This window comes from Kwoniella mangroviensis (genome assembly GCF_000507465.2).
Source record: "Kwoniella mangroviensis CBS 8507 chromosome 1 map unlocalized Ctg01, whole genome shotgun sequence".
Classification (NCBI taxonomy): Eukaryota; Fungi; Basidiomycota; class Tremellomycetes; order Tremellales; family Cryptococcaceae; genus Kwoniella; species Kwoniella mangrovensis.
In genome coordinates, this window is record NW_027062533.1 from 993830 (window position 1) to 1015238 (window position 21409).

At 44.5% G+C, this 21409-nt stretch overlaps 6 protein-coding genes across 6 annotated transcripts; 4 read left to right on the top strand and 2 right to left on the bottom strand.

Moving 5' to 3' along the window:
- Nucleotides 1–308: 308 nt before the first annotated feature.
- I203_100367 (uncharacterized protein) lies at nt 309–3639 on the bottom strand (the record flags this gene model as incomplete). Its single annotated transcript, XM_019149032.1, has 10 exons — nt 309–502; nt 570–693; nt 761–963; nt 1041–1106; nt 1169–1283; nt 1355–1502; nt 1564–1707; nt 1814–1911; nt 1978–3531; nt 3598–3639. The coding sequence occupies 10 exons, from the start codon at nt 3637–3639 to the stop codon at nt 309–311; spliced, it is 2688 nt and encodes an 895-aa protein (XP_019001559.1).
- Nucleotides 3640–3925: 286 nt separating this feature from the next.
- Nucleotides 3926–4816, top strand: I203_100368 (uncharacterized protein; the record flags this gene model as incomplete). The annotated part of the gene is made up of 4 exons (XM_019149031.1): nt 3926–4219; nt 4282–4351; nt 4424–4662; nt 4733–4816. 4 exons carry the CDS (start codon nt 3926–3928, stop codon nt 4814–4816), a joined length of 687 nt encoding a protein of 228 aa, XP_019001558.1.
- Nucleotides 4817–8988: 4172 nt separating this feature from the next.
- I203_100369 (uncharacterized protein) lies at nt 8989–10967 on the top strand (the record flags this gene model as incomplete). Its single annotated transcript, XM_019149030.1, has 4 exons — nt 8989–9059; nt 9149–9261; nt 9333–9417; nt 9482–10967. The coding sequence occupies 4 exons, from the start codon at nt 8989–8991 to the stop codon at nt 10965–10967; spliced, it is 1755 nt and encodes a 584-aa protein (XP_019001557.1).
- Nucleotides 10968–11316: 349 nt separating this feature from the next.
- I203_100370 (uncharacterized protein) lies at nt 11317–13082 on the bottom strand (the record flags this gene model as incomplete). Its single annotated transcript, XM_065516626.1, has 6 exons — nt 11317–11672; nt 11740–11912; nt 11970–12125; nt 12214–12383; nt 12487–12944; nt 13046–13082. The coding sequence occupies 6 exons, from the start codon at nt 13080–13082 to the stop codon at nt 11317–11319; spliced, it is 1350 nt and encodes a 449-aa protein (XP_065373444.1).
- A 525-nt stretch (nt 13083–13607) lies between these two features.
- On the top strand, nt 13608–18098 carry I203_100371 (uncharacterized protein; the record flags this gene model as incomplete). Its single annotated transcript, XM_065516627.1, has 18 exons — nt 13608–13698; nt 13790–13989; nt 14078–14353; nt 14421–14669; nt 14742–15509; nt 15593–15703; nt 15770–15838; nt 15891–16073; nt 16138–16218; nt 16279–16428; nt 16488–16779; nt 16854–17011; nt 17068–17133; nt 17196–17283; nt 17347–17429; nt 17490–17777; nt 17846–17987; nt 18055–18098. The coding sequence occupies 18 exons, from the start codon at nt 13608–13610 to the stop codon at nt 18096–18098; spliced, it is 3339 nt and encodes a 1112-aa protein (XP_065373445.1).
- A 612-nt stretch (nt 18099–18710) lies between these two features.
- On the top strand, nt 18711–20500 carry I203_100372 (uncharacterized protein; the record flags this gene model as incomplete). The annotated part of the gene is made up of 3 exons (XM_019149027.1): nt 18711–19415; nt 19535–19612; nt 19712–20500. 3 exons carry the CDS (start codon nt 18711–18713, stop codon nt 20498–20500), a joined length of 1572 nt encoding a protein of 523 aa, XP_019001554.1.
- Between the last annotated feature and the right edge of the window lie 909 nt (nt 20501–21409).

Here is a 21409-nt window from a genome sequence, read left to right on the forward strand (position 1 = left end):
TCTCTCGGGACTATGCACAAAGGGGCTTCGATGGTCTGCACATGTATCCGTGGATGCGAAACTCAAAAGGTTGAAACGTGAGAATAGCGAGAAAGATGATCGAAATGGGAATGACGTTGAACGCGATCCGTGTCAATCCCATGTTCCAACGGAACACCGATACGACCTATCCTATCCCATATCCTTTATATCATATCCCATAGATCAAAGACAGATGTATACAGGCAGAGACAGAGACAGACAGTGCTATAACAGCTGTCCTACATGTACATATACATACATTATACAGTATACAGAGCTCTTCGACCTTACAGCTTCCTCTTCTTCTTCTTTGCCCCTCCTCCGAATTCCATCTGTTTGATCTCGAGCATCTTCGCTGCGTCAAACTCTTTACCTAGCCATCTGACCAATATCAAAGGTTTAGCCTGTTTCTCCCTCTGTTCGTCATCGGATGCGCTTTGTGTGAGGGGTAAGGGACGATGTATATCTGGGTGTAGACCGACTGTGGGAAATTAACAAGTCTGAGCATCATACGTATATATAATGACGAGGGCAAAGTAAAAATTCACCTGGTCTAGCACGTATAGATTCGATGAATTCCGGATGTCTAGTCAAATACTCTTCAACATGTACGAACGATCGTTTCCTTATGAGGATATCGGCGAACCTTTCTCTCACTAACGGGATGTAACCCTACTCACAGATACCTCAGTCAGCTTACAACTTTTATTGTCAGTGTAGGAAAATGAATATCATTTACCCCCGAAACAGTCCATAAATGTTCACAAGGCGGCAACAATTCAGGTTGTTTGGCGTCCCTCATAGCTTTTTCTGTGCGTTCAGCATTGATTTCTTGTTGTAGCGACTGCACTTTCGTTATCATCTCTCCGACTGACAAAGCGGTCGAATCTTCTCCATCTGCTCCTTCGAACGGTATAAACGTTGATATGAGCAATGAGCCGTCTATGATGAGCAAGACAAATCAGCGGACTTCCCTGATACGATGAGTGATAGCTCAGCAAAGTGGTAATTATACTCACTCTGAAGATTCCATTCTCCTCCCCACATTCCGATCAATTCTGAACCAGGGGGAATAACCACGTTCGCTGTGGAGCATGACATGATCAGTCGGTTTTGGCATCTAACCGTTCAACCACAAATCACTCACTTCTCTTCACATGAGCTAGCACCGTACTCAGATCATCATCATTTTCCACATCCTTGGACCATTCCTCTTCCAGATCGACGGTACGAACGCTTCGACGGGGTTTCGAGTGCGACCACTGATAACAACGGGTGAAAACCAGACATCAGTTGAATCATATCTCTGAAACGCGTGGTAAGAATAACTCACAATAAGAGATATCATTCTTTTGAACTTGTTCGGATCCAGATCATCCGCTCTAATCATCGCTTCTCTACTTGGCCAATTCCTAGTGATGATATCATCGACGTCGGCAAAGTCCCTCAGTGGATTACTCAATCCAGGTGGCAAGTCAACCCTAATCGCAATGTGGACCCATCAGCTCCCGATTCTGAAAAGCTAAAGAGGGAAGGACTCACTCTAACATCTCAGGAACAGCCAACCGAGCTAGAGTCTTCTCATTCCATAATGCCTTACAACGCGTCAAGACCTCCTTGATCTGTTCAGGTGTGAAATCAGACGGGGTGACGTGAACACCCATCTCACGAATACGATCACCGAGTCTGAAAGATGTGTTTATCATCAGAATCGCATCCCGAATGTACACAAGAGTAGTTTCCGGCAAAGGATGATGAAGAGGGGGATATTGATGTGTCAGTATACACTTACCTTGTATGATTCAAGCTACAAGTCTTTCTACCAGGATGGAAAACCTGCTTCATCCTCCATTTTCCTATACCTATCCTAGGTCCACCACCTCCTCCGCACTGACCCAACGCGCACTCATCAGCATCCATCTCCTTACCATATTTGGAAATGAGAACCAGACTTACATCAGTACATCTCTGATATTTCGAATCACATTCCCCACAGACAATTTCCGTCATACTACTGACCGATTCATTTTCGTCTCCTCCCAGGATCTGCCCGGAGGCTATGATCCTCTGACATACATCACACCATTGTTTTCTGTCCTTCACTTTCATCTCTTCATCGTCAATCTCCATCTGTACCCTAATTCTCTTTCGGGTCTCCACCGTACCTATACCGCTATTCGTACTGGAGGGTTGATCGATCGGCTTGCATCCCGTACAATGCAATTGGACGATAATCGGTTCGGGCATAGTAGATTTAGGCGAACGAATCATTATCCTTGCTATATTCTTCTTACATCCCATACAACTTGAGGTATGTTCACTGACGATCTTCTTCTCCGTACCACGCCGACTCTTTTTGTTTGGCGGTTGTAATTGAGCAGGAGACGTTTCCTCTGCAGATGCACTGCGTCGCCGTCGAGGGGAAGATTGAAGCTGAGGCAGAGTGTTCGGTTCGGTGATAGGTATGTTCATTGATGGAAATGTCGTACTTTGTGGTAAAAGGTCAGTTGGATGTTCCAAGGAGAATGGCAAGTTACCATTGTTATGATTGTTGGTTGAATAGTCTGTGTTAGGTGCCAGAGATGATATATCAGGTAAAGAATGATTACCCAAATCAGGTAGCCATGATAAGAAGTTATCAAGATTTTCATTGGAAAGCATCGCTTCCAGGTCGAAAGGGGACATAACTGGATGAGATTGGGCTTGAATTTGAGTTTGGCTGTGAGGGACGAAGGGATTCGACGAGTGGGACTGCTGGTGTTGTTGCTGTATGTTGGATGGGGTGGACTGCGGGTTGACCGGATAGTGATCGACCTCATTGTTATGACTATTCATGGAAGATCCAGCTAACATATCTTGATTTTCATAATCATTCGGACGGGCGTTGTCTGACCCAGCACCACTATCTTTAGCCGCAGCACCAGCTTTCAGCCTCATAATTTCCAACTCAGCTTCCTTTTCTTTCTTCTTAGCTTCTGCGATTTGCAATTCCAATGTTCTAGTTTTGAGCCTTATCAATTCCGTCCACAGGACATGTCTTGTAGGGTCTTCCGCTCTAGTTGGCATCTCAGATAAGAAAGCTGATATTGGATCCACATTCCCTCCTCCTCCTCCTAATGAGGTCGAGGGTTTCGATTGTTCACCTTGCATGTTGCCATCATAATTCATAGAAGAAGATTCCGCTTGACTCTGATTAACACTATTGCCCGCCAGAATTGGTTGATCTTGATTCCCATTGCCTGCGGTACTCCAGGACCATCTGTTACCAGGAATGGGGAAGAACCCAGCTCTATAATCTTCCCCCTCAGCTTCCTTACCTGTCACATGCGCTGGACGTTGGTGTCTATCTATCTCAGCTTGGGTTAGGCCATGAGCGATGATTGGGGGTTGCGGGTTGTTGTTGGGTTGGAGATCGACACCAGCTGGTCTCGAGCCGGTGATAGGGAAGACAGACGTGGGAAGAGAATAGTATTGTCCATTTTGAGATTGCGGACGAAGAGAAGGACCGCTCTGTAAATGCAAAGGCGTAGGTCAATGCACGTTGATGAATTACATCTGGGCTACTTGAAGACTCACATTGAACCCTGATCCTGACGATGATCCTTGAGAGGACTGCATGCTCGAGGATCCACTATAGTGACTACTATATGCTTTGGTTCATCTTATGCTTGGTCGTCTTTCGGTGATGTATGATGTATAATCGAAGATAAAAGGAGAAATGTCAAAACAGCAGAGAAAGATGGGTTCCCCATTTTTGGTGGTTACTCGGCTATGTGACGCACATCATTCCGTCGAATAAAGGTGAAAAAAAAACACACACAAACCCACTCGTCGTCCACAAAGCATTCCACGACGACAACACCGTCATCCACCTGCTTCCACGATCAGCCCAAGTGACGATGGTATGCAACCCTCCCATCCTCATCATGCGCGTCCCATAACGCGTCGACTGGTCAATCACCCACAGCTGGAAATCATCAAAACTCAGCTTGGCCCCAGCGCCGATATCAATCATGTCGAGTACAGGGTATACAACTTCCAGCGACTGAATAACGGCAGAGTACTTAGAGGAGATGGATGGGGTTTGAGAGATCTTGTCATCATATCCATCTGGGTATGGTTCGGGTGGAAACGATCCTTATGGCTAGACGCCAATACATTATTGGTGAACAGACACTTGTATCGGAACCCACAGACAGTGAGTAGATTTGGTATAAACGTCATCTAACCATGCTGATAAGGCTGAACTTGTTGGTGTAGCTTATGATCCTCGGGTGGATCATCTCCCTTCTGATGTACATATATACCAAGTGCATTACCATCATATATGGTGAGTACACCACCTTATACCAACCATTGTATAAATCGCCCTCATCCCTACGACTGACATATCAATTTACAGAATCGATCATTCCCTTACCTAATTTAGGTACACAACTTTCGACTATACGGGGTCTATCATTCCCTTGGCCATTCATACCTTCCAAACGGATATACATACCTGTACGATCGTCTAATACCTTCGTACCTCTTTCTGACATATCGACCATCATCCTAAATCAAGCTCTGTTCAGATTCTCCGTAAGGTATTATCTGGGAATAGTGAAGAAGGACGGACAAGGAGTAGTGGTAGCTTTTAACGTGAGTTTACCGTAAATCAGTCATGTGAGCGATTCAGTCTGTATTGACATGCCATGTGGTTGGGAAATAGAATATACGTCCTGGGTTTGAAGTACTGAGAGAGGTCTATCATGGTGCACGAGAAATCATGTTTGAAGAGTATGCGACGACCTAATGGGTGGTTTAAATGACGTTATCATATGTGTACAACAACTCGTGGGCCACCGCAAAATGAGTATGAATCGGGATGTACATGTAAAATACAATTTCATCGGACAAGATATAGGCTATATCAAGTCCGTTGTGAGCAGCGGTCGATCTATGCCTCATCATTTGATCGGAATCTTATTTGTTGCTGCTTCAGAATCCGCACTGACATCCGTCGAAAGGAATAAATGCTGACCCTCTATCCCTCATCTCGCGAACTGAAACCCAATGAGCCTTCAGATCTCCAGTCGTATGAGTATAAAGCGTATGCAAGGCAAATATTCATATTCTATGACCAGCTAGATCAACATCTTGCCAATACTCATTTGCACATGACCTCGACTTCCTCACATTTATACGTTTATACCCACCCCAAGAGTGGCAGAATGGTCGTTGCATCATGAGGCAGGTCCTTTGAAGTTGAATGAGGAAAGTACAAGGATCATCGTTATCTCTGGGCGGGGCTCGTGATCTGAGTCTGCATCAAGATGGGTACAACGCGTACCTTCCCAAGATGTAGGAAGTCTGATAGAGCAGCCTTCAAGCAGCGATTTGTCAGATTCGTCTTCGCTTTAGCGTCCCATGGTGACTATGCGAGAGGACTCGTGGAAGGCGATCTCGGTCCCTCTCCGGCATATCTCTCCTTTTCAACTCTATGACTCTAAGTCCACTGCTCTTGCGATCGACAGCAGACGACGATCAGTACCGACATTCCGATATGAACGGAAGAAGATCAACTCGATGGTCATCACTCTGGGCGGATGATCGCCAATAACGCCTCTCCGGCATGTCCGGTGTTTGTCAAGATGAAACGATCCTGTACTATACGTTAGGAGTGCGTCATCCTCTCATTTGAGAGCGTGTGTTGGGCAGGTTGTCAATCATTTCAAGCCTGGACGGTATATCACACGTATATACATCTTCCATCTGTATCAAAAGCCACCGGGGAGTACCCTTCCAAAACTTGCACACATGGTGAAGGACGTGCCATCGTTGGAAATCAAACTATTGAAACCAAGCTACCATTGTATCAATATAGAGGCACCGGATGCTTTCTTTCTGCAAGCATACGGTGTTTGAACTGAGAAGATTACGCAGCTCAATACAACGCTCGAAACAAGTTCAAATGATCACCCCCAAGCAGGTTAGATCCATCCCGGATTACTCGGCCGTACACCTTTGTACGCGCCATGACTTTGACTACTGTTGTTGAAGGAAAGTTCTGGGTACAGGCACAAAGCTACAATAGCAGTTTCAGTTCCCGATCGCATAGTAAGTTTCATCAGGTATTACCTAAAGAAGCAATCGTTTCTGGGACGTCTTAACTGATGAAAATTATTGTCCTGGTCTAGAGTTACTTCCGACAAGCTTAATCCTTGCTCGACTACTTCCCTCGGTTTGAACGGGATCTGAGTCAAGGTGTGTCCCTTCGTTCATCGGGAGGAATCTACGGCAGCTTCATTGGGTCGATATACTGGGCTGCTGAAGGTATCGGCTAGCTGACTGAGGATAAAGATCATAGTGGGGGTTACGACCTGTTACAAAGAGATGGACGGTTGCAGAAGGTACGCCTACCTCAAATTAGGGTTAAATTTAACACTACTGTGCTTTTTCGGAGATCTCGTGAGCAAGTGACCGATCGGAGACGATCAGAAAAAGGATTCATGAAGAAAAATAGAGTGTCTGAAATGACGTAAAGGAGTGACTATGGGATCTTCTTTAGCTAGGTACTTGCCTCCTTTTCTTGGATCCGAGATCGGATCTTCCTCTTTTCTCTGATCTCATGACTGATTGAAAGTAGGGGTGAAGAGAGAAGACAGTGAAGGATTTGGTCTGACGAAGAAATATGCGTACTGGACTGTGCTGTTTCAACTCCTGTCAGAAAGGTCCCTGCCCCAAAATGCATAAACAAACACCTTTGTGAAACCCACGTATCTCTCTCTGACCTAAGTCCGATTTTTCCGTTCCAATAACCGTCTATAAACGACACCTTTCCCATCTTCCCATTATCGGAAGAAACGAGCGTGGTGCGTAACGATATGAAGAATGTGTGCTGGGCTTTGAGCTAAAAGCAATTACCGTTGAGAGGGGTTCGTTTACGAGAAGAAGATTGACCTGACCGACCAACCGTCTGCGCTGTCCCTGGGGTGAGATCTGTCTATGACGCGACGTCAACAAAAATTTGAGATACGGTTAAGAGGCTTGCTTAAGAAGTGGAGGGGTTTATGGATCACACAAAGCAAGCGAACAAGGGAAAGGAACCACCACTCTGCTTACAATGAGAGAGGGTTCCTCTTTTACCGATCTTACCAAGTGGTAATCGTCGATCTGTGATCGAAAGCTATGTCACGAACGTGATTGATTCCATCTTCAGCCTATTACCCTATCCCTCCCGCTCTCGGATGCTGTTAAGGATTGAAAGCCGATACAGAAAGTCTATCTATACGTTTGTATAATCTTTGCATAAGCACAACAACCGTAAAACATTCCCATTTGAGAGTTTCACCGCAAATTTGCTTTTATCGTGATGAGACGAGACAACTCACATACCAGTATATGTGTTGTACGTCTTTGTAAGTCTCATTTCGGATACCAAGCTACAGCTAAGCCAAGTGAGAAATATACCGCAATGAAAATATAGTTATCGGCAATTGAAGCGTGATCACTGAAGTGAGCGAAATTAAACCCATGTATCCAAACCTATTACGCAATCCCCAAAGCACATGCACAGGCTACCTCCTCTTTAGCATTTGAACGAAGAATAGCGGAAAGGCTGTCTCCTGCTCCTGCTCCTGCTTTATTGAAAAAAAAGGGTTCTAAAATTTCGTTCACCATACCTAAGCACAAAAAGGGACCACACACGGGGGGTAAATTGATAAAAAGCCAAATACAGCTTGAATTCCTTCCCTTCCTCCCCAACAGTATGACATGCTGCTGCGGCTTTAGCTTTTCCGAGCTCACCAACCACATCGTCACCGGTTGTACTCATACAGTAACGGTACGTAGCCTGTTTTTCCGGCTTCTGACCAAGGTTGGTTTAGTATTTTAAGCATTTCACAAATAGACGAGGTTTTGATTCATGTAAGTAGATCGCAAGTCATATAGCGAAAAAAGGAATCAATTTACTTCCTTGCTCCATACCATCAAAAGATATACATACTCCCTTCCTTCTTTACCGACGACAAGCGAACAAGAAAGAAGAAGACGAAGAAGAGGAAGAAGAGATAAATAAGTAAAACGAAAAGAGACTTAAATTCCCCCCTTACATCTCTTCCTCAGATCCCCCTTCACCTCCCTCGATCATACCATATATTGCGATTTATATATAAACATCACTCGACAACCGATTTTTTTGGTGTTCCATCCTTCTTTCCTCTATATCAATCAACTTCCAGCACGACCCATCACTTGGATCGTGTATCTCTAGGCTTACGTCAGGGACCAACTCATCATCATCTTACCAAGAACCAAGACAAGGATCAAGGATCAACCTCGGTGTCAAGGATCAACTGCGAAAATCCTTAACACCCGTATCTCGCCTAACCCACGCGGTTGTCATTGAAAGAATCTCTGTCTCAGTATATCAGCCTTCAGAGTTAGACTCTCAACCCCCCGAGTCAGATCTCAATTAGAAGGTTCACAAGAGATACCTAATCGAGTTCAGTCAATACAAGACCAAGTCAAGACGGAAGGCATAAGACGAAAAGAAGGTTGTGCCCATTAGACTTGTTCGTTTTAAACAATTTTGAATGAAATCTCACAACATTCAAGGTCCAGCATTCAACATTGTTACGACGACGATCACCTTTTTCTTTCCTTTCTCCAGCCTACTGTATTGCGATCCATCATAAAAGCAACAAAGTCAGCTTTGGTATAGCGATCAACATTGGATATCCAGATTCCGACATTTCGTTCTATCTATTCCAAAGGAACCTTTTTTACCGTATAGTATAGTTCATTTTAGATCAACAGATCCATCGTCCTTGCGCCTCAGACAACATCGCACATACACACCTTGCAATCCCCTATCCTCAACCTCATCAACCTAGTCCTGGACCAATACTTCTCAACAAAGATCAACCTTCCCCTCGTCCGTTCGATCTTCCTTTCCTCATTCAATCCACTGCACATCCGTTCAACATGGAGATGTACCAAGGATCATCAACGCAGCAGCCAGCTGCTATCTGTGCGCTCAAGTCGCCCGTCGATGCGTGAGTGATCCTAGTCGCACATTCGTCGATACTTGACGACGCTAAACCGATATATGATGATGCTGATGATATCTTGTACAATCTCTTAGGATTCATATTCTCGAAGCTGTAAGATTGGGTATAGTCCCTCGAGTAACGAGACGACTCACAGGACACGAGAGAGCGATGATCAGACCAGGTACAGTCTGGGTATGGGAAGAAGGTGAGTAGAAGATATCCAAATTACTATCCCTCGCAAGGGCGAGCTGACGAGATATGTGTGTGCTCATCTAGAGGAAACCAATATGCGTCGATGGACTGATGGAAGGAGATGGGGTGCTTCGAGAGTAGGAGGTGGCGGTTTCCTCGTCTATACTGAGTACGTTCTCTACTGTATTTTCTATCTTTTATACATTGATACTGATTATCTTGTCTCCCGATAGATCTTCTGAATCCCTGTCTCCACCACCTTCCCGATCTGATTCTCCATATGGCCAACACAACGGATACTATCCCGGACCATCTTCATCTCGTCGTCAGGAAAGTCTAATCAAGCAGACATACTCCACCTCGATGACCCATCCCGTAACAGGCAAATTAAAGAAGTTTCATGTCGTAGCATATTCAAGTAAACACAATCCTCAAGGCGATGTTCACAACCCTCTTCCTCTACCTCACCAACTTCCCGCATTGGCCTCTCTGAGGGTCACTCCAGGTATATGGCCAGAGTGGGAACATCGAAGAGAACAAGAATTTGGTGCGACCGGTAGAAGACCACCATCTGCATCTTCCTCTTCATCCAATTTCATTCCTCCTTCTCAATCTGCTCCTGTCACTGCAGTCTCTTCACCCAACGGACCACCTTATTCCGTTGTGGTTCCTCCTACTGCCTATCCTTCATCTGGTCAAAGACCACCGTCACCAAGGAACGACGGAGGCGGAGGGATATTCAGTCGACCATTCCCTCCTCCACCTATATACCCTCGCAACGGATATGACGATCGAAGTTCACCTGCCTTACCTCCTCTACCTCCTCAGGGAAACATTCGAGGTCCCTCTGCACCATATCAACAGGCTTTACCACCCCGACGAGAGCAGTACGATAATTCGGGATACCCAGGTAGACACATGTCTGTACCTTCAATGTACCCCAATCAGCCTCCTCCAGGATCAGAGAGGTTCCATCCATACGGTATGCAAGCTCGTAATACCAATCGAGTGACTTCTTATCCTCCTGCGGATGATACGAGTCCAGCTACCGGTTCGCCTTCCCAAGGACAATATCCATTCGCATATTCCCGACCGGACAGTAGAGGTTACGAAACGAAACCCAATCCAGAGAGATTATCGCCCGAAACCAAATTCAGAGTTGGACTAGGAGGAAGTGATGGAAATACGGATCCCAGAAGGTATCCTTCGAATCAAAATGATAGTTCCAATTCACCTAACGTCAATGGAGGACACTCAAGACAAGTTTCGAATGCTTCCAATTCCAATTCTAGGGGTGTCGAATCGTCGTCTACCCATTCTTCACCTAATCAATCGCTCAGATTACAACCTCCTCAACCTTCCAATGGACATGGTCATGGGTCAAGTGATCTAGGGTTGGCTGCTGCCTCAGGTAGATCACCAAAAATGTCCATATCGTCTACTCTGTTGAATAACTCTGGTAACACTGGGAATAGCAACAGTGGAGGACCAGGATTGACATTACCTCCTTTGAGAACTACTTTGGATACTCCGAATGGGAATGTTTTACCTAGTCCTAATGGAAATGGTGGTGGGGTTAGTCCGAGAATACCTAGTGGAGGAAGCACAAGTAATAGTCCAAATAATGAATTGAAGAAGGATTGGACGGCGACAACGACGAAAGGTGCTAATGAAGATGCGAGACAGTTGGGTGAATTGGGTAGAAGAGTGATTTTATAGATGCCGATAATCACTGGTAGTATAACCATTGTCGTTGGAATAATAAAAATGTATCTTTTTAACAAGTTTGTAGGATCGTGATAGGTGAAAAATTCCAGCAAACATACATTCACAATGACATGCATCTTCAATTTGTATGTTACAACCTGCATTCTTTTTGATCACAATCAGATATAGATGTAAATGAGTTAAAAAAAAAGAAAACCGGAAATTGAAACGCTCTAAATAATTGAAAGCGGTAAGCAATGATATGCAGAGTTGAAAATGCAGATATGTGTTTGTATAAGTATACTGTACGTGAAAATTGTGAAATATGTGATGAAGGGTATATATATCTGACGTGAAGTCACTACATAGCCAGAACATTCAATCTACCTTCACTAACACAACCAACCCAATCACCTTTTTCTGAAAATGCCAAATTGTTAATTTCGTTTTCTGCTGTCCAACCTCTAACAGGTAAGATCTCCATCGGATCGCTACTATTATTCCCACTTCTCTGAGACGCGGACGATTCACCTCTTGAGATCGATCGAGAGTCCGGGGTGATAGGTGGTGAGAGATTACCATACGAATTGGTATTCGTGTTGGAATTCGTATTTGAGTTTGTGCTTGGTCGAGTAGGTTTAGCGGCGGAGGTTGAACGTGATTGAGATTCGGGTAAAGGGGAAGTAAGATCGTATAATAACAATTGAGAATCGTCGCCTATAAACGATAGATACATGAGATCAGCTCTGCAATTTATTCTGTTGTTGGAAGAGATCGAACCTACCACAACTTGCTATCCATCCACCACCTGTGGAATCCCCTCTTCCTGGTGCACCCCATGCCAGAGCACCTAACGGAGCGGAATGTCCCACAAGTTCAGCAACGGGTCGTCCAGGGCTGCGCATATCCAATACTAGGATCTTGGAATCGTCCAATCCGAAGCATGCCATCATGTGCCTACATGTGCGGTCCATCAGCTTATATGTAAGTGAAATGAGGAAGAGGATCACTGACTGTTCTTTCTTGCTGAATGCTATCCTAGCTAGAGGCGTATCTTTACTTGACTCGTACAATATAGTTGAATGTTCGAGTTGTCTAAGATCGAATGCCCGTAATGAACCATCTGCACCGACCGAGACGAATATATCTGATGAATCTGGTAGCCATGATCTGTGCCGAGATGTAAATTAGCATGACACGTCGGGATACGTATATCAAGTAACACGGAAAGGAACAGGCGATGTAAGTCTGAACTCACAAATCGTACACTGCTCTATCATGAGCGATAAGCTGAGTTTTAGCCTGAGACGTATTTATATCCCAGTAAGTAGCTGTCGTATCTATCGAGCAGGTAACGATGGATTGAGGAGAGACTGGATTCCAGCTGAAGGAAGTTACAGGCGGTAAAGATGCGTGGGGGACTTTGCTCTGTTTCGCAGATTCAACGAAAAGATAGCATAGTCAGTACGTGAGGGCTTATGTCAACCACAGAGCTTTTGTGAAGCTGTTGTGAACTTTAAGTACAACTTACATTAGTCAGAACACTACGACTTTTGACCGTATAGCTACCTTCGTTCGACGAAGTAGGATCTACCCAACCATTATTATTCTTATTGATATATCCGCCGTCATTTGGATTGTTCCACTCTCTAGCAACTTCATATATCCTCAGTGCGTCCCCTGACGTAGCTATCAATTCCCCTCTTCCACTGCTATCTTCGTACCCCACACCCGACAGAGACTCTTTGGGCTCCCAGCCTACTTTGGTAGCTGGAAAGTTGAGAGAAGTACTAGCTATCTGCTGGAAATCACTCGATGTGGAGTATGCACTATGATGATGATGGTGGTGGTGGTGGTGATGGTGGTGATGGTGTGATCGCGGATGATCCACTACGATGAGCTTGTTAGATGGTGAGTTGGATACGGTCGTCAGAGCTATTCGGAATGGATGCGAGGAAGAGTTGGAGAATGATATCCCGTACAGCGGATCTGCAGGAAGGACAAAGTCAGTCAGAGAAAAGGAAGGTGGTCCGACAGATGTACTGCTCCCCCCTCGTGAGTCTCGTAAAGATAGGGATAAGCGGACTCACAGTTGGTGTCATATTGAAGTAGCCGCTGAGTTGACATGCTCGAGTTTCTCTCCTCGACGGTCACACAGATGGACAGGATCCACAATGACCTTTTGGATGTTCACTATACAAATCGTGGATGTTTAGGGTATAGTGCTTGCAGGGTATTATGAGAAATAATTGGCTGTCTTCTAGCTTGTACAGCAGAGTGGGGTTGTTTTGATGATGAGAACGAGGTGACTTGGTGAGGATGAGATGAGGAAGGCCATATATAGGAAGGATGACGGTGATGGGATAGCTGTAGTTCGCGTTTGGTGGTTCATCATCATCCCATCCATCCACGCCATGGTTTATTGCGTAACTAGTGACTGAGAGATAGAACACGTAGACCACGTGGGAAGACAACCAAATCACGTGATATAGCCAGCGGCAAACGGCTCACGACCTAATCCATCGAAAACAATGGAGGAAAGTGATCATAATCACTGGGCCCATGGATACCATACGCAGAAAGTCCCAATATATCGACCAAATCACTCTCTGCAGTAGTCGACAACCTACCGATAGAGGCGATTGACAAGGTATGTCGACGACAGCCGAGTACGTCGCCAAGTTCCCTCGTCGGAAGAAGCTTCTCGAGACGGTCGAGAAGTATTGGTTGGAGGAAGCGAGACGTGAGTGTGGTTCATGACCTGAAGATGACCGATCCCACATATCATCCATTGAGATGTGACTACTAATAAAGTATGTGTCCAATGTAAATAGGGCCACCCGGGTCACTCGATTCTTCTCTCAAGAAACACACCACCCTCCTGAACAAGCTCAAATCGTCATTACTGGTCGGACCGGCTGAAACGTTCATCAAGGAAATCGATGGGTTGACGCTCACCAAATACCTTGAGGAGATTGTAGCTGCGGTGGTCGAAGGGTCGACCAAGAAGGGGGACTCAGAAATAGCTGTCGATGTGAGCTTTCTCTTCCATGCAACCTTCGAATCCTACATAATCCTATTAGAATTCTAAAGCTGATGTCAATGAATGACAATGATCCTAGATAATTGTCCATCTACATACTCGTTTAACACCAGACTTCCTTCCTCTGCTCTTACAGCCCCTCTTATCGATCCTCTCTTCCCCCAATAGCAGCACCACTAGCAATTCTGCTCCCGCCAATAAGGATGCAGAGAAAGATAAGGAGAAGGAAGACAAGGAAAGATTGAGTAAACAGAGACCCGTATTGAGGGTCTTAGCTGAATTAGCTATGATTGGAGCTTGGGCTGAAGGACCTACCAAAGGAGCCTCCGAAGTTGGTAAGATACTCAAAGGCTTTGTAAGTGCAACTGTCATCGCCTATATAAGCTCATACCAATTGATGCTAAATGACATCGATTGTTTAGATGACCGGTGATACCCAATATACCAATCTACCGCTCCTCACAACATTCCTCAAATACTTCGTTAGAGCCTATCTTGGACCGATCCCATCTTCCAGTAAGACCACCCAAATTAACGGAGATGCCACTGAGACAGTACCGCTGCCAGAAGGTGTGACTGAGCTAATACCTGTAGAAGTGCAAAAGAAGATGAGGGACCTATTTGAGAATTACTTCAATTCCGCCAGTAAGACATTAGTCAAGGGTCAAATTGTAAGCGTCCCCTATGACGACGCTATTTGGAGTTGGGACCGTAAGCTTACCGTTCCATTTACTCGATTTCAGCGATTACTCGAACAAGATCGCCGTAATCATGAAGCTTACATTAAATCCGGGGAAATATTTGAAGATCGTCAACAAGCTTATGAGAAAATGACCAAAGCTGTCGAAAGGCTTACAACCGGTGTGAACACTCTAGCCGAGTTACTGGGACTGCAACCTCCAGTTTTACCTACTGCTGCAAGTTTAGCTAAGTCGGGATTACAAATTGTGGAAAGTGCCAGTTCGTTCACTGTCAGGGAGGATGGTCCGATAGCAGGTGGGATATGGGATGATGAGGAAGAAAGAAGATTTTATGAAGATCTGGTGGATCTCGGGGAAGTTGTCCCTTCTGCATTGTTAGGTATAAAAGAAAGTAAGAATACCAATGATACTGCTACTTCAGAGGAAGGTAAACAAGAAGATGAACAAAAGCAAAAAGCCGATGAAGCGGATTTGCAAAGACAATTGGAACAAATGGAATTACAACATGATAAGAATGATCCGACTCCTACAACAGATTCTCAAGCTCAAGAAATGTCAAGAACGGTATCCGCTTCGACATCCGGAGAACCTATGGAACAAGAACCACTAGTCGTCATTGAAGATGATGAGCAACCCACTATACAAGATACTAGTGTAAACGAAGATGATGGGTTGCAATCTGGACCTGCCGCTAGATTGACCGCTTTGCTCGCTGCACTTCCCGAAGCGAACAATCGAGAAGTCGTAGATAAGTTGGCGGTGGAATTTGCGTTTTTAAATTCCAAAGCTGCTAGGAAGAGGTTGATTAAGGTGAGTTGGCACATGTCACTTTTCAATGGATTGTCTTGACAGAATGAGAAAGGTTGACATGGTCTAATTCTATTTGTTTATAGTTTATTGGGGAAGTACCCAAACAGAGAACCGACCTTCTACCTCATTATGCTCGATTTGTAGCTACTTTGGATAAATATATGCCTGATATTGGTACGGGGGTGCTACAGATTGTGAGAATCTCTTACTCTATATTGTTGTGAGGATGAAGTATTGATCTTCGACAATCCTTCATCTAGCTCGACGAGGAGATGAGATATCTTCAGCGGAAGAGATTAGTGCGAGAACTTGATTCCCTCAGACTGAAGGTAAGTCTCTTCCGAAATGTCAAATAACACATCTAATTGACCAATATTGTAGAACGTCCGCTTCTATGGTGAATTGGCGAAATTCAAAGTGGCCAAACCATATACTATTCTTCACGTACTCAAAGTATTCCTGGACGAGTTCAAATTTAATATTGAGAATATATCGAATCTGCTGGAAAACTGCGGGAGATTCCTTCTGAGATTTGAGGGTACCAAAGAGACTGCTAAGAAAATGGTACGTACGAGCTGGAGACTTTAAGTGTAGCTACGTATTCATCTGCTAATACATCTTCTGTCAGGTCGAGTTGATGAGGAGGAAACAGGGTAATTCTCATTTAGATCAGAGACATCAAGTGATGCTGGAAAATGCATTTTACATGGTGAGTCAATTGTATATTCATTCGTTTAGGACATGTCGAGCTGATGTATGATATGAACAGTGCAATCCACCTGAACGAGTCGCCAGGGAAGTGATCACTCTATCGCCAATGCAGAGTTTCATCCAACATCTTCTACATGACATTTTGATGAAGAGGACTCTAGACAAAGTTTTGAAGTTATTGAGGAAATTGCATTGGGGAGATTCGGAGGTGAGTGGAGCTATTCGTTGAATGGTTCCAGCTGAACTAACAATCCCGCTTCAATGTAGACGTACGAATTTATCTTGTCCTCTTTCACTTCTCCTAACGATATCAAATTTGGAAATATTCCATACCTAGCCGCATTGGTTTATGATCTTCAACGATATCACCCCGAGTTCTCCATTGCGGTAGTCGATCAAGTAATGGAAGATATCAGGATTGGTATGGAGGAGAATATCTTTAAACATAACCAAAGGCGAATAGCCACGATCAGGTATTTGGGTGAACTGTATATGTATAGGGTCGTAGGGGCTGGAGTGATATTCGAGACACTTTGGAGTCTTCTAAGCTTCGGACATGGTGAGTTTGCTCTACCAATATATCTTTCGTCCTTATTTCCGTTTGAAATCAATGCTGACATTGGTATGTGCTAGCCGATCCCTTTCCTGTACCAGGTCGAGAATCACCAATAGATGCTGTCGACGATTTCTTCAGAGTCAGATTGGCATGTACCCTTTTGGACACATGCGGCGCATGTTTCGACAAGGGATCTCAAGCTAGGAAATTGGATCAGTATTTGGTAATGCTTCAAGTTAGTACAGCTGTTAAAGCTCAGAAGTTCATTCGGCTGACTGGGTGATCGATTAGCTCTACGTGACGTGTAAAGCGGAATTACCGATGGACGTCGATTTTATGCTTACTGATACGCTTGACGTGAGTCATCACAAAATCCCATATTCCCATGAAGAATCTCAACTTATTAGGTGATCTTGTAGACCCTTCGACCTAAGATGCCTCATCTTAGAACATTCAACGAGGCTGCCGCTAAAGTTGATGAAATACTGGCGTTGGGTACTGGTGAAGGTCAGTCAGCTCCTTCGATTTGTTGGAGACGTTGGACAACTCACAGTTTACAATTCTGCTTAGATGACGAAAGTGATGATGAGGAAGGGAGTGAAGCAGGTGATCGAGGTGGACATGAAGATCCGATAGAATCCAATGAAGCTGAGGTGAGATTGCCATTATTCTTTTGCAGGCCAATGCTGATTCTGGCTCAATGATCTGGATAGGTGATTGCTCTGAGCGAAGGGAATGAAGAGGAAGAGGAAGATAACGTCGTATTGATCCGTAATAAAGAGAAAGAACAGCATTCCGAAATGGATGAACAAGCTCAGTCGGAGTTCGATAGGGAATTCGCAAAGATCTTAGCCGATACGACAGATGCGAGAAGGGATCAAAGAAAGAACGCTCCTCCAGTGTTTGATACGGCTGTACCGCTCATTCGAAAGAAGGATGTTGGCGAACAAGAGGGAAAGATGCAATTTACTTTGTTGAGCAAAAAAGGTAACAGACAACAGGTGAGTCAAGTTCCAACTTTAATGTATGCTAGGGAATATCGCTGATGTACGAGGGTCGTGGTGCTCAGATACGGTCACTTGATATACCGCTTGATTCGACTATCGCGATGAATTCGAGATCTCACCAAGCTCAATCGAAAGCTGAGCAAGAACAGTTGAAGAGGTTGGTATTGCAGAATGAATGGAGGTTGGAGAGAGCCGAAGTGCAAGGTCAGTCTTATCTTGTGATGTGATGGAAAATAAGAGAGATCAGCTCAATTGATTGGCTGCTATGTAGATATCGAAACGAGAGGTATCAAATTACGATATTTACCCTCCTAATCTACGATATCGGGAACATTTACAGTTTGATCTGATAGATCGATGATTGCGGATTTTTTAACCTGCTCGTTTGCGGTAATGATGGTAAAAGAGTCCACAGTAAGATAATTGTCAACCTTGATCATCGCTCAGGTACAGCTGCCGGTGACCATGTTCACGACATCGATCGTAAATGAGGATGATGGAATCGATTTAAAATGCACTGTGATGAGTAGGACAATTGCGAGGTGATCAACTGTTAGATCAGTGGGCTTATACCATGGCTCGGTACTCCATCATATCGTTGTATAGAAATCGATCCTCCCTGCTCTATCTGCTCTCCTCTGTGTTCATGCATATTCACTCATCATATGATATATGTCGATCATCTCATCTCACGTGGTTTGTGTTGAGTGATCTGCGGTTTACCCTGAAAACAACAGAGGTCAAATGTTTTTCTCTCGCTATCTTCGCTCTGTTCTCCATAATCCTCATCCATAACATCGATGTTACTAAATCATCTTCTCATTTGTGCTTCACAGACAGACACTCGTTTGATACCTCATGATATCTCTATAATTCGTGCAGCGACCCTCCCGTTTTCAATATCGCATTTATAATCGACCTCTCACAATGTCCAATCACCCTTTCTCTCAGCATCGTCTAAAGTCAGAGCCGACTACAGAGATCACCACCAGCCATACCAGTCTGTTGGAACATACCAAATCGAACGAGCATGGATCTTCACCCACATCCAAGAAGGACATACATATCCACGCCCATGATGGGATCATCCAAACCGGACATGAATTACCTCTACTATCTCTGAATCCCAATGCCATCAACCCAAATACCACACCTGCACCACCGGTCCAAACCAAATTGTACAAAAGGAGGTTCTTCGTCTTGGCGGAATTATCATTACTCAACGTGATAGTCTCATGGTGCTGGTTAACCTTCTCTTCCGTATCTGGAACTTCATCCGGCTTTTTCAACGTATCGGAATCGACAATTAATTGGTTATCTACTGGATTTTTATTCGCTTTTGTCGTTGCCTCTCCGGTTGTTTTATGGGTATTGAATAGAAGTACAAAAGCAGCTATGGTCATTGCATCCAGCTTATTGATTTTGGGAAGTTGGTTAAGATATTTAGGATCGAAGGTACCTTCAAATCATAATAGAGGGTTTGGGATAGTAGTATTTGGACAGATTATCATTGGTTTTGCTCAGCCGTTTGTGCTTTCGGCGCCGACCAGGTTGTCACATCAGTGGTTTGGAGATAGGGAGAGGATCACGGCGACGGCGCTTGCTAGTTTGTGTAATCCACTTGGAGGAGCTGTGAGTAAATCTCTGTTTAGTCTAAGATTCGTTCCAACCTCGATTGACTGGATGACGATGTCAAGAATATCTGATTGCTGACATTTATGAGCTGATCATGTTGATTTCTACCATTGTAGCTCGGACAACTCATTGGTCCTTTCATAGCTACCGAACCTGACAAAGTGCCGAATATGGTCTTATACGTTGCTATCATTGTCAGTCAAGCATATCATCATTATCATCATCGTACTTTCGACCTTGTCACTGGCAACATCTACTAATCTTATTGTTCATTGTGACCTCTCATCGTGTAGACTACCGTGATCTCCATTCCTTCCATCTTCTTACCTTCCTCGCCACCTCTACCACCTACCACAACACCATTCAATGATACCAAGATTGACCTTCGCACCCTCAAAGTGATATTCTCCAACTTATCTTTCCACCTTATCGCATGGCCATTCATTATCTACGTCGCATCTTTCAACGCAACCTCCTCTCTTCTCAACCAGATCCTGGAACCCTATGGATTCAGCGAAGATCAAGCAGGTATAGACGGAGCAATTATGATAGTTGTTGGACTAGTCGCAGCAGCCATAGCCTCACCAATTCTAGACCGCTTTACAACTGGTCGTCCTGGGGTCAAATTGATAGTGATCAAATTATGCGTGGTGATCATATCGATTATGTACGTTTTGTTCATATTCTTGCCCTCAACACGGAAGTTGGTGGGACCAGCGATCATATCAGCATTGATCGGATCGACATCTTTCATCCTCTTGCCACTGGCGCTGGAAATGCTAGCAGATACAACGTGGCCTATTGGACCTGAAGTTTCGTCGACGATATGCTGGGCGATATCCCAACTTATCGGTGGATGCCTGTTGGTTTCGATGACTGCTCTTAAAGGACATAAGAAGAATCACCCGGATCAATCGATGTATAGAAGTTTGGTCCTTCAGGCGGTACTTTGCTGTGTGGTAGCGCCTCTACCGCTTTGTCTGGGATTATGGGGAACAGGGAGGAACTCAAGGGATCCGAAGAGGGTTGAGGGGAGTGATGGAATTGATACGAGCGAGTCGACAGAGAACTCTGCTACATAGATTGGATTTGTCGAAATGGGAACGTTTTCATCTGCTTCCGATCATCTAATACGGTTGATTCACCGTCTCGTTGTATATAAGTAACTCAGAGTATACGGACATATCTGGTGATGAACAGTATAACACCTTGGGTATATAGTGATCTTATCCATGATAGCATTTGTAACATGGCATCTCGGGCGCACTTCCAATAACTGCAGGTTCAACCCTCGCAAAGTAGAGAGGACTACAAGGCGAATATCGGTGTATACATCCTTTCAGCTACAGTACTTCACAGTCAACGCAATGTGAGTGTAATACATCGTATGGTACTGTCAGCTGTTGGGATTCTTCCGTACTGGCTGAGCTGGATGCACACCAGAGTCGTACAATGAGGGTTGCTTATCATGGAATAGTAGTAAAAAGGACGTGGAACGTACAGAATTCTACTTGCTTACTGAAATTGTGTATCTGCATTGTGCTATGTGTGCAACCAATTGCTGAATGTCCTTCCTGCTAATCCCTTCGCAATAATATCGCCCCGATGAGCTATCAGAAGATCCTTCAAACAGCATCCGAAACGACCGAATCCAAGTGGATCTCTTTCGTGCGTCTTTGGTAAACCCTAACATATCATGGACTTTTTACGGAACGATGATCAACCTTTAACAAGGTTAATTCTCAATAACCTGAGGGAACGATCCACCTGTGATGATCTCATCGCGAATTGCGGAAATACACAATACATAGCTGCGAATCTTCTTGGCGGACAAAAATAGATCAAGTGCCTGGGCATTTCATGGGACTGGAGTTCATGTGATTACCTTTGGCTTCTTGAGGAATTCCACTATACCACGCTGCACCTCAGGAGTAGGAGAAAACCGAAACACAACAATAAGCGCGGTGCTAGTGCAATACAGTCCTGTGGAC